At 40.6% G+C, this 12766-nt stretch overlaps 1 protein-coding gene across 1 annotated transcript in view; it reads right to left on the bottom strand.

Moving 5' to 3' along the window:
• Window positions 1–12766, bottom strand: part of SLC9A9 (solute carrier family 9 member A9) — a 547504-nt gene that overhangs the window by 94957 nt on the left and 439781 nt on the right. Inside the window, exon 14 of the mRNA XM_007446943.1 lies at window positions 5183–5262. Coding sequence (XP_007447005.1) covers window positions 5183–5262 — 80 coding nt within the window. The remainder of the gene's footprint in view (window positions 1–5182; window positions 5263–12766) is intronic.

Raw genomic sequence — 12766 nt, 5'->3', positions numbered from 1 at the left:
GCAGGAATGTGCTTGGTGTATCTCAGGAAGGCCGGGGCGCTGAAGCAGGGTGAGCCAGCGAGCAACAGTGAAAGAAGGGGCTGGAGGGACACTGGGGACCAGATTGCGACTTGACCCTTCTAAGGGCTGGGAAAGAATATCCCTCCCCATGAGGATACATATGATGATTTAGGAATTTGATGTCTGGTTTCTACTTGTGCCTCCTTGAGCTTGGCTAGAGTGCATCCATTTCTATGAAACTAAACCATTCTCAGAGTCTTTGGCATATTGAACGAAATTTCTGCCTTTGAAAAGTTGAGAACGTGATTCAGAAACTTGGAGACTCCTTTATGGTGGTGTTCTTAGGGTGACCGACCAGGACCCCTAACCTTATCACCTCCTATATCTTCAACAGCTGCTTGGGATGTGAACTCTGTATGACATAATATAAGCAGTCATAACAGTCATTGCTTTAATAGTGACATTCTGGACGTATGGAAATGGGGTATATGTGTAAGTAAGAGCTATCATGGACATAGAGTTGTCAGTGAGAGAGTTCATTTAAGTATATTTATGGATTTTATCGTTATGTAATGCCTTTCTTTGTCATTACAGTCTTTGTTTTGAAGTGTTTCGAAGTCTACTTTTTTTTTTTTTTTTGGCTGCATCGTGCAGCATGTGGGATCTTAGTTTCCTTACCAGGGATCGAATCCAAGCCCCCTGCAGTGGGAGCGTAGGGTCCTAACCGCTGGACCGCCGGGTAAGTCCCTAATTTAGATTTTGACAGATCCGGGCTTGGATCATGGAATTGACACTAAGCTATGGAAACCTAAGAAAGTTATATAAGTTCTTGGAGACTTTGTTTCTTCCATCTCAAAGAGAGTCTTTGTGAGAATGAAACCGAAAGGGTGGTTATTAGGATTAAACAAAAGAATGTTCTCGATGGCAAAGCACTGGTGCTCAGTAACATGGTTCCCTTTCTCATCGCCCCCTTCTCAATTTCTGCTTTGCACCACAAGACTCAGAATTGCTGCCCACAGGGAATCATAGTGAAATCTTAACTAATCGTCAATTTTGGCACCATAGGCTTCCGGCTTATTTATTTTTACTTGTTGCGGTGCATGGGCTTCTCACTGCAGTGGCTTCTCTTGTGGCTGAGCACGGGCTCTAGAGCGCAGGCTCAATAGTTGTGGCACACGGGCTTAGTTGCTCCGTGGCATGTGGGATTTTCCCAGACCAGGGCTCGAACGCGTGTCCCCTGCATTGGCAGGTGGATTCTTAACCACTGTGCCACCAGGGAAGCCCACACAGGCTATTTTGTCAGAGGCCAAGACAATCAGCAGTCCATTTGTGTGGTACTCTACCCTTGGAGCCACCCTCTTACAGAGCTGTGGAGGTGACATGAAATTATAATGTAAAGCACTCAACACGGTACTTGGCCATGGTTCATCCTTATGGAATGTTAATTTTTATTATTTTTATTTTTCTGTAGCTTTTTTATGGGAATGCATATGTATTAATTATGCTATGAAAAAAAGAAAACAAAACTATATGAGCAATAGTGACTTGTTTTATTGATACCGATGGTGAGTTAAGAGCATCTTTGTATCCTTGGGTCTGAATATTGGGCATAAGTTCAATGTGAATTGAGTACTGTGACACTTGGTTTTACATGTTTACTTGACTAGGCCACCTCGTTATTCAATCAGACCCTAATCTAGGTGTTCCTGTGAATTTATATTCTAGGTGCATCTACAGTCAATTGACTTTAAGGAGATGATCCTCAATAAGGTGGGTGGGCCTCATCTGATCAGTTGAGTGGACTTAAGAGCAAAACTGAGGCTTCCCTGAGGAAGAAGAAATTTTGTCTTAAGATTGCAGCATTTCAGCTCCTACTGGAGAGTTTCTAGACTGAGAGCCTGCCCTACACATTCTGAACTTGCCACCTTCACAAACACATAAGCCAGTCCCTTGAAGTAAACCTATGTGTATGTGTATGTGTATTATATGTATATGTATGTATGCGTGTGTGTGTGTGTGTGTGTGTGTGTGTACTCCTGACTGGTTCTGTGTCTGTTTCTCTGGAGAATCCTGACTTACAAAGGTGCATATGAAGGCTCATTTATTCTTCTTTTTCTTTTGTTGGTAATTCTTTATGATGCCTCATTTGCATGATGCAGTTTTACTAAAATGAAACTTGAACAGCTCCAAACCGCATAATCCATTTCTTTCAGCCTCACACTTTCTTTTTGGCCTCAGCCAAGCAATCTGACCCCGGAGTTGGGGGGGTCATCCCTACATTGACAGCAGCTGGCATAGTCTACCCATGAGGTCCATGGGGCACATCCCCTGGGTTCTAGGTGGCCAACAGGATGACAATAAATGCCAAGGGGATAAATCTTCTCTAAAAATATGGATAAATCAAGAATTTACAGAGTGGAAACTGGTTGGTTTGCTACACTCTGGGTATGAATTCAGAGCATAACTAGGATATAAAAACTCTGTTGTCTAAGTGAAAATATATTTATGCAGTGATGGTAGCCCCGCAATTTCTAGGATGAATGCACAGGAGGACAAATTACCATGAGAAGAGATATTACTGAGAGTGTAAGTCTGCTTTCATTTTTTGCTAGTTTGTCCATAATCATATGGAAATAACCCGCCGGTGAAATGTGAGACAAAAACTATGACATCATCTGAATTTAGTGTCACTGCTCTAAGCTAAAAATTTGGGTGGGTTCCTACTTACATTTTCTTGTCTCCAAGTTATCTTTTCCATTTTGCTCCTTTTCTTCATTATAAAGCATTCCTTACAACACTGTCAGAATTTGAACAAAAACATCTTTTATCTAATTTCTGATTTGCCATTTTGTGATATTGTGATTTATAATAAGAAATAGAAATTTGGTCTTCATCCCCAGTTTTGGCAGAGAGCTCCTAAAACCGTTGAATTTCCTAAGTGATGAAAGCAAAAAGGCATCCTTCTGTTATGTTAATGGATGACGTTTGGACCCCAACTAAGGTTGGGTGCTGGATGCCAGGAGAACCCACCATGTGATTAGAGGGTTGGAACTTTCAGTGCTCGCCCTCATCACCTCTGGGGAAGGGGAGAGAGGCTGGAGATGGAGTTCAGTCACCAATGGTTAATAATTCATCAGTTGTGCCTATGCAATGAAGCCTCCATAAAACCCCAAAAGGATGGAGTTTAGGAGAACTTCCAGGTTGGTTAGCAGGTGGAGATTCGGGGAGAGTGGTGCACTCAGAGAGGGCATGGAAGCTCCATGTCCTTTCCCCGTACCTTGCCCTATGCACCTCCTCCATCTGGCTGTTCCTGAGTTATATCCTTTTATAATAAACCAATGATCTAGTAAGTAATGAGGTCTTCTAGCAAATGAATCAAACCCAAGGAGAAGGTCACGGGAACCTCCAACATGTAGCCGATAGATCAGAAGCATAGGTAACAACCTGGGCTTGTAACTGGCTTCTGAAGTGGTGGCGGTAGGGGCAGCCTTGTGGGACTGAGCCCTTACCTGTGAGATCTGACACTGTCTCCAGGGACATAATGTCAGAATTGAGTTGAGTTGTAGGACACTGACCTGGCGCATTGCTTGGATGGGTGGGGAAGCCCCCCTTCCACAAGTTGGAAATCGGGTCCTGGAACCCCAAAAGACACTTTCTTACTGTACATCTTGTCATAACCAAGCAGCCTTTATATGTACTCTTTAGCCACATTTTTTATAACTTCCTACAAATTTGGTTATCAGATACTTTAAGCAATGGCAGGAGAAAATTGTGTTTCCAGAAGAGAAACAAACTGGAACACAAACCAGCGTAACCTGCTGAGAACTGGCTTCCCTCAGAGAGACCAGTGACTGGTTAATGAGGTACCAGAACCTCCAAGAGGCAGTTAATGGCCAAAAGATGGACCACTTTTAGGGTGGTGGCAACCTACACTGTCCATGAAAAGCTCAAGACTGAGTGAGGCAGGGCATTTGCCCATAGATAACAGGAGTATATGGAGAAGCAAAACTGCAGCCTCAAAAAGCCTCTACCTTCCACACCTCATTTCATCATTCTTGGAATGTTCTACTATTTCAGAATTGCTTTCTAATGTTAACCTTGTTTTACTTTTGCTTATCTCTGCAATCTTCAATGGGCTTCTCTTCACTTCACTCTTACTTATTATTTTTTTTTTCTATAGTCATTCCTCGAATTTGCTTTCCTTTCCTTCCTGCTGTGAATTTCCTGTATTTCTCTTGCTTCTTCTCCCCTTTCCATTTTTACCTCTTTTTCATCTTATTCTTTGAATTTCTTTTCCCTGTTCTTAATTCTTCTTCCTTTCCCTCTGATCTGTTGTGGCTTTTAATCATTGCTGAGCTGCTTTAAGATCGCCCAGTGACTGACATTTTCTCCCTGAAAGGAGAGGGATTTGTGACTGTGGAAAACTAACTACAAAGACCCAACACATTCAATTTTCAGCACAGTTCTTTCCTTTCTTCTGTGGCGCTTTTGCCTGGGATTAGAGGTGGACTGCTTACTGCAACTCACAATGGCAAAGCCCTTCGGGCCTGACTTCTCAGCTCTGTGAGTCACATGGCAAGGTGTATCTGAGCCACTATGTTTACACTGATTGCTAGAATTTTAAAATTGCCCGTCACTAGAAAAAGCTTACTCAAGTGTTTCCTGGAAAACAAAGCAGTATTATTTCACAATGTGATGACCAGACTTATTCCTCTCCTTGGACTATGCATCCTCCCTCCCCCCTCCCCCTTCATTTTTTACAGCATGAAACAAAAACAGACAAATGTGTTCATGGCAGCAGGATGAAGGAGCTTTGTCACCCTGGCCGACTCCACCAGAAGTAAGATTTTTACAAAGGGACGAACAGTAAAATTAGTAAAGTAGATCAGTTTTTCAGGACTCTATGATTTTATCATAGGGCATCAGGAAATAGTAGATTGCCACGAACACACCAGATTCATTTGCCTCTGAGAGATTTCACTTTTGCTCTTTGTAACACTTAAGTATGGACTACACAGCTTTTTATGTTTTGAAATCATTCTTTTGGCTAAATTTGCTCGTGAATTCGCTTTACCTTTCTCTGTTTCTTGAAAAGCAGCAGTGCAGACCTCAATGATTAAGTGCTCGAAGTTGGTGTCTGCCATGTAGCAGGACCTGGGAGATTATCATTATCAAAGGATACTTGTGGTCAAAGCTGTACCACATTCTGAAGAGCCAGGCAGTCTCTGTTTTCGTCGTGCTTTTGCCAGAGTTGTTTGCTTCCTAGCGAGAGACAACAGAAAAAGACATTGGATAAATGATCACTATAAATATTGACATATAATATCAACATTAATACACAGTATGTATATAATATTAATATATTTTAACTATAAGAATATGTGTCAAGCCAAATTAAACTTAACCACTTTTAAAAAATCTTTCCAGATACAGGTATTTTCATCTAAATGCTGAGCCTGCTGCCAAGCAGATTAGCTCATGAATCTTGCCATATGGGTGAGGTTCTTGTGGCATAATTCAACGTTTACTTTTTCTCATAATTCCTATTTTATTAAACAGCTAAGAAATGCCACTTTGTTGACACCAGTGAACATGATATTTCTGTCAGATTGCTGTTGTGGGAATTTTGCAGTTATTTCTGTCAGATTTGGGTGGTATTTATTTACGATTTACCAAAAGGTCAAGACTAAAGGGATAACAGTCTAATAATTGTTAAACTAGTTTTCATACATTTTATTTTTGATAGATCACTACCAAAGCCTATGGTTAATTTTTGATATCTTCCCCCTTCTATTCTTAAGTTTTGAAATAGATATTCCGGTTAAGAAGCCTGTAATAATTTAATAACTGAATGAATGTGTTTGTCTCCCCGGACCCCATGCTCACTGTCTCTCTTTTTTTTTTTTTCCTCAAAGGACCACAGTGGGAGGGAGGAAGAAAAGGACAAAAGAGAAAGCATTTGATAGGTGTTTATATAACAGTAGAGGATGAAAATGTGAGAAAAAGGTGAAAAATTTTTGTGAACTTTAGAGAGATGATAATGGACACTGCAATGTGGTATGAAGGAGATTCTGGGACATTTTTACCTCTTCTGTGTATCTCATCTTGCATAATAAGAGAATTCCAGACTTCAATCAGTTGTAATTATCTTCATCATTAAAAGCATTTATATCTTAACATGGACTTCATTGCTTTGTTTGGGCCCTCGGTTTCCATGCCCAAATTGTATCAGGAGTTCACAGTCCAGTAATAATGTGAACATTCTCAAGAAATCATGAGGCATGGAAGACAGTGAGAAACCACTGGCTGCTCCAAAGCTAGCCCTTAGTTGAACCCAAGGTGATTTACTTTACTTTGTTTATTTGCTTTTTTGTCCCTTTCCAGACAGTTCCACTGATGGGTAATGATAAATAACTGAACACAAAAGGCTGTATTCTGCTCTCTGAAACACATGTAAAAGCAGACGCTGCAGTTCCATGCCCCACAAACAAAAGGGGAATACAAGAATGCTAAGTGTGGTCCCTCCCTTTCTAGGCAGCCATTTATCCTTTGTCTAAAATGGTTGAAGCAGACACTCAACAATAAAATGAAAACCCAAACTGGCAGCCTTTCTCATTGGTTGTTTTAAGATCTCTGATTTCCAACACTGAACAGTTTCCTAAAAGGCGTTCCTTAGTATGCCACTGTTCTACGTGATGTTGATGGAAATTCTGTGCCGATCGTTCAGGAAAGGATGGGTTTGAGAGTGTTAACCAGGTTTGTTATACTCAGAAATTTTTGGAATCTTTCATTTGTAAACGAGCATTGTAAATCCTTGAGAGGGAAGCCTTTCTCAAACTTACCTGGTCATGGACCACATGCCCCATACCCAAGTCCCACAGTGGGACATCTATGATCTTTTCATGGATGTCAGAGTTTCATAGATCTGTTTTCTGATAGACCCAGAGTGCCATGCCCTGTTATCTAGAGCTAGAATGTACCCATCGCATTTCCACAAAAGGGAAACCAAGGTGTCCAGTTCAATTTCCATCTGTCCCTGAACCTTTCTCTAGCTATTTCTACCCCAAGAAAGGTGTCAGATTTGCAAAGTCACTGCTATACTTAGTGTTTTCTTCATCATCTTGCAACATTTGCAAGTTGTTTCTGAGTCACTGTCTCTCAAACAGGTCAGCACATTGGGGCTCAGCTGGCAGAGTAAAACTGTTATCCCTGAACTAAACTAGGTAGTAAAGCTCTGGGCTAGCCCTGGGGAGTTCTCTCTCACTTTTCTTTTCTCTTCTTTTCTTTTTTCTTTCCTTAAGAACAATAAGGAATTACAAATTTTATCCATCCAGAGGCACAGGTAATTTCGATAGCTGACAATATCTATTGATGACAAGATAGTCATTGAAGAAAATTGATAGAAGGGAGTGTAAGCAAATTCCTGTTTTTTTGTTTGGTTGTTTGTTTCTAAGTTAAAGTGGGCTGTGTAGTGTTGAGCTTGGCTGGCAGTCAGGGGCCCAGGATTCTAGCACCCACTCCACAGCAGCCCAGCTGAATGACATTTGTAATAATATTCTCCAGCTATGGAATGCTCATTCATTCCTAGGCAATGTGCTGGTCACATTATCCAGTCACTAACTTTTTCAGTCATTGTTTTTCAATTTTCACAGCAAACCCTCAAGGTAGGTTGCATTATACCTATTTTACAGGTGAGGACCTACAGAGGCCCAGAGAAGGCAAGAGATGAGTCCAAAGTCACATAGCTAGCAAGCTATAGAGCTGGAATTTGAACATAGGACTAAAGGACTCCAAAGATGATGTTCTTTCTGCTGGTATCTCACTCAGCCTTTGAACTTTGGAAAGCACACACACCATATGATAGGCTATTTGGGCTGCAGTTTCCTCGTCTGTAAAATGAATTGAGGAAATTGGATTGGCTGGTCTCTGTGGTCCTAATCATGTGGAAAATACTGTTTTTTTCATTAATGACAACAACAACAATAACAGCTGGCACTTCTTGAATAGATGCCTTGTGCCAGACACTGTTCTAAGTGCTTTTCATATATTATTATTCCTATTTTACAGATGAGGAAACTGAGGCAACTGGCACACAGAGAGGTTTCCAAGCACAGTTGTGGCCTCTCAGCAGCAGCCTTGATTCCTGTCATCTACGTGGGTGTAAGTGAAGAGCAAACTAGGGCAAATGGGTATCTGAATAGGAGATGAGGTCAGGATACTGAGGGTTGAGATACAGCAGCTATATATCCCCCCAAACCTAATGAAAATGCATGGCTCCACTCAGCTGGGTGAACGCTGATGGGTTGGAAAGTGTCCCTGAAGAAACTTAACTTCAGTGTTAGAAATTTCTCTAGACTCCTAAATACTGGTTTCAGGGATTTCTCAAGGTCTTGGAAAACCTCCCTGCCTTTCACTCCCTTTTTCCTCTCCTTTTAATTTTATTTCCTGAGGGGAATATATCAGAACTTACAGGCACTCCTGAAAGAGCTTATACTCTATTTCTGGGAAATCTTCCAAGGTTATTTTTTGCCAGCTGATGAGAGCAACACATACTAGGTAGCATTTTGGAAAAAATGTTAACACTTGTAATCTATTTTTCAAACTTTAATTTACTTGGGATACTGGAGATGTTATTCATTTTACTGCTTTGTAGAGAAAGAAACTGGGTTCCAATTAGAATGAAACATAGAAAATGTTTTTCCAGGTAAGGGAAATACCATGGATGACCCAGCATTGACTTTTCTGCTGATCTGAGATAAAATGTTCAGTGTATGTCTTAAATATCTGTTGGCCCAGTTCTGGATCCATTCATTTATTTCTCTGAAGTTATTGATGACTTAATAACTCGGTTATGAAAGGCCATCAATAAATGAGTAGAAATAAATGAGTTAGTCCACTGTGTGCTCTGCTTGTTCACTGGGGGCTGAGGATAAATGTGCCAAGGGAAGGCCAGCCTTTGCAGTCACCCTGGAACAGGGAAGGTATCCGATGAGGCAGCGCAGAGGGCAAGCCCCTGGGAGGGCCCAGATGGGCAGAGGACAGCAGGTAGCATCAATTTACCTGGATTATTCTGAAGCAGAGATCAGATCACACCCAAGGACAATGGATATAAGCAGTCATCAGAAGAAGAATCTGGAACTTGGTGATAGTCTCTTTATTGCTAGCAATATGTCTTCTTTTTCGAGTTCTTTGATGCCAGAGGGGCAGTGGCATCCATGCTGGAACAAGCAGAGGATCCAGAAACTGAAGACCAAGATTTGAGTTCTGACTCTCTACTGTCTACCATTTAATAATAATGATACACTCTCCAGATCTGAGCCTCATGTTTCACAGCTGTAAATGGGAACTGGAGATCCAAGGCCATTGAAGGTTAGCTTTTATTTGCCCTTGCTACTTCTAAGAAGCAGAGTGTTTGATATATGTGTAATTTCTGTTTCCTTTATTATCCTCCATTTCTGGGAAAATGTAAAAATGACTGGGGCATTTGATATCTTTCCTTTTTCTCCTTAAACAAGGGAATAGATCAGAGGTTGGGAAGTGGCTGAGCAGATAAGGAGTGAGTAGTTGTCTTTTTTTTTTTTTTTTTTTTTTTTTTTTTTTTTTTTTTTTTTTTTTTTTTTTTTTTTTTTTTTTGCGGTATGTGGGCCTCTCACTGTTGTGGCCTCTCCCGTTGCGGAGCGCAGGCTCAGCAGCCATGGTTCACGGGCCCAGCCGGGCTCTTCCCAGACCGGGGCACGAACCTGTATCCGCTGCATTGGCAGGCGGACCCTCAACCACTGCGCCACCAGGGAAGCCCAGTAGATGTCTTTTAAGTGACCCTTCTAGCACCACCCTAGAGAGGGAGCAACAGGAAAATTAGGAAGGTACTCTTTGTTTTATGCTTATTTGGATCCCTGAAAGAAAATAAAGGCTCTGGCCAGAAATCTTTAAAAAACAGACACTGAAGCAAGAGGGGATTGTTTGCTGTATTAACCTTAATGAAAAAGAACTAAGCAAATGTAAATACATTCCTCTATCAGTATTCAAAGGAGTGGCCTTTGCTAAGTGAACCGGAGGCACTCTGCTCTGGGCTAGTCATTTGGGATTGCTTCTCACTTCACGGGGATTCAATGGATTGAGAGAGATAAGATTTCCCTTTCTATTTCTAAGATTTCATATTCAATACTAATGTCAGTGGAGGTTGTACAGAATGATGACAAAGACAGATAATTATCATAACAAATCTGCAGAGTTCCTTATGGGTTCCAGAGCACTTTTTCAAGTAGTCAGTGTGAATGGGATTTGACAGCAGTACTTTTGCCCTGCCATCTCCCAGTGTGGAATGTATTCATGTAATAATTTCAAGTTTATTGCCTTGATTTTCTGATTACCAAGGAGAAGACCGGATTCTCTGTCCCTAAAGAGAACGATTTCTAAAGAAGGGGGACATGAGGAAATTCTTTTCAAATTTATGTTTTAAAAGGTAAAATTAACTCTTAGCCTCCACATAGAGAGTATTTTATACAAATATTTTCACCTTCCTCACACTATGATAAATTCATAAACGTTCCCAAGAAGGTATAGTCACAAAATACGTGCTTAGGGAGAAAGAATGAAGGAAACAACTAGATAAGGATGGGTAAAAATGCCAAGAGGAAACGTAGACATCACAGATACACTACCAGATGGGCTAAACTCATGGTTTAGCTACCAAAAAAAAAAAAAGGTCTGCTTCAAATAACTTTGTCCGTACAAAAGATTCAAGTTAATTCAGGGAAAAATAAATTGTTTGGTTCAGGTAAATATAATATTTTGGTGATTTAAAAATGTATATTCGGGGCTTCCCTGGTGGCGCAGTCGTTGAGAGTCCGCCTGCCGATGCAGGGAACACGGGGTTGTGCTCCGATCCGGGAAGATCCCACATGCCGCAGAGCGGCTGGGCCCGTGAGCCACGGCCGCTGAGCCTGCGCGTCCGGAGCCTGTCCTCCGCAACGGGAGAGGCCACAACAGTGAGAGGCCCGCGTACCGCAAAAAAAAAAAAAAAAAAAAAAAAAAAAAAATGTATATTCACAAATTCTTTGGTACTTGTCCCTTTAAAAGATGGAGACTAATTTCCCTTCCTATTGATTGTGGATGATACATAATGACTTATTTTTAATCAATGGAATGGGGCAGAAGGGATGGTGATATACAAGGCTAGGTCATAAAAAAACATTGTGGTTTCCTCCTTTCTGTCTGTGTTGAACCACTTGAGGGAAGTGAGTTACCATATTGTGAGGACCCAAGCCACTCTATGGAGAGATCCACGTGGTAAGCATCCGAGTCTCCCTGCCAATAGTCAGCAAGGCACTGAGGCCTCCTGCCAACATGGAAGTGAACCTTTCAGACCCAGTCAAGCCTTCAGATGACTCTAGCTCTGGCTGACATCCTGACTGCAACGTCATGAGAGACCCTGAGCCAGAAACGCTCAGCTAATTTGCTTTCAAATTCCTGACACTTAGAAACTGTGAGATAATAAATGTTTGTTATTTTAAGCCACTGAGTTTTGGGATAATTTGTTCAGCAGCAATAGAAGGCTGATACAATTACATATTGGAATTATAAGTTCTAGATGTAAAAGGCACTGGAGTAGAAAATGCACCTTGGAACAAGAAGATCCTAGCTCATACTGTTTCCCAGTGACAGTGCCCCAAACCACAAACACCGTAGCAAAGATAAGGGTTCTACATTTAGGCTTGTGATTTGAGTATACAGTATTATATTTTTGTCTGAAAACAAAACAAAACAATGTTTCCCCCTACAAAACTACTTGAAAAATACATAATGGCTGATAAGAATAACTGGTATCATAAATACATGATAGAATTCAGATACTGGGCAACAGGCAGCAAAGGACAAATGAGGTAAGCCCTATATTCTCTTTTCTTTCTGCCTGGAGGCCCTTTCCCAACTGTAGTACAAGGAGCTAGAGTCCAAGCAGAGAACAATTGAAGCTGAGAGCAACAGTCTCACTGAGTTGAAGAGCTACAAATTGGAGATTGGGTGTCATTGAAGCAGCTGGAATTTTGTTGTTGTTGTTGTCTTGGGAAAGTTACTTTAATTCTTTGAACTTCAATTTCATCATTTATAAAATGGGGTTTATAATATGTATCTCGATTGGTCAAGGTAAAGATTAAATGTGATTTTACATACGGCACCTAATTGCTAAATTGAGCCTACCATCTTCCTGCACTTCCTCATTACTATTTCTGTTTTCTAGAGCATGTAATTATAGAATCTGTAAATATAAATTCTATATTCTATTCCATATATATATATATATATATATATATATATATATATATGGAATTTAGTCTTAAACAGTAAAAATGTAGTGGGGAGGGTGTATACTTTTGGGTGTATAAGCCGTAAGTAAAACCAAAATAAATTCAGTGTTGGCCAAGGGAAAACCCAAGATACTTGCTCTGAAATAGTCATTTTATTTTTCTCAAAGTACTATTAGTTACAATAACATAAAAAAACCCTTCATCTGGGTCAGGTCAATTTTAGAGCTTACTGTTCTATTTCTGAAATATTTGTTGGTATAGCATGGAATTTACATTCTGTGAGGCCGGCTCCAACAGCATGGGGACATAGTATGGAAAAATATTGATAATTGTTAGATCCAAGGAACATATATGTGGGAATTTTATTCTGTTTTCTATAGGTTTGTTAGCCATATCTAGAAAATATTCACTAGGCAAAATTAAATTTTATTTAATGACTAGATGACCCTACCATCTGCTAA

This window comes from Lipotes vexillifer, unplaced genomic scaffold, assembly GCF_000442215.2.
Source record: "Lipotes vexillifer unplaced genomic scaffold, Lipotes_vexillifer_v1.1 scaffold40, whole genome shotgun sequence".
NCBI lineage: Eukaryota > Metazoa > Chordata > Mammalia > Artiodactyla > Lipotidae > Lipotes > Lipotes vexillifer.
Note: the sequence above shows the minus strand (reverse complement) of the source record. Positions and strands in the feature narration are given on the sequence as shown.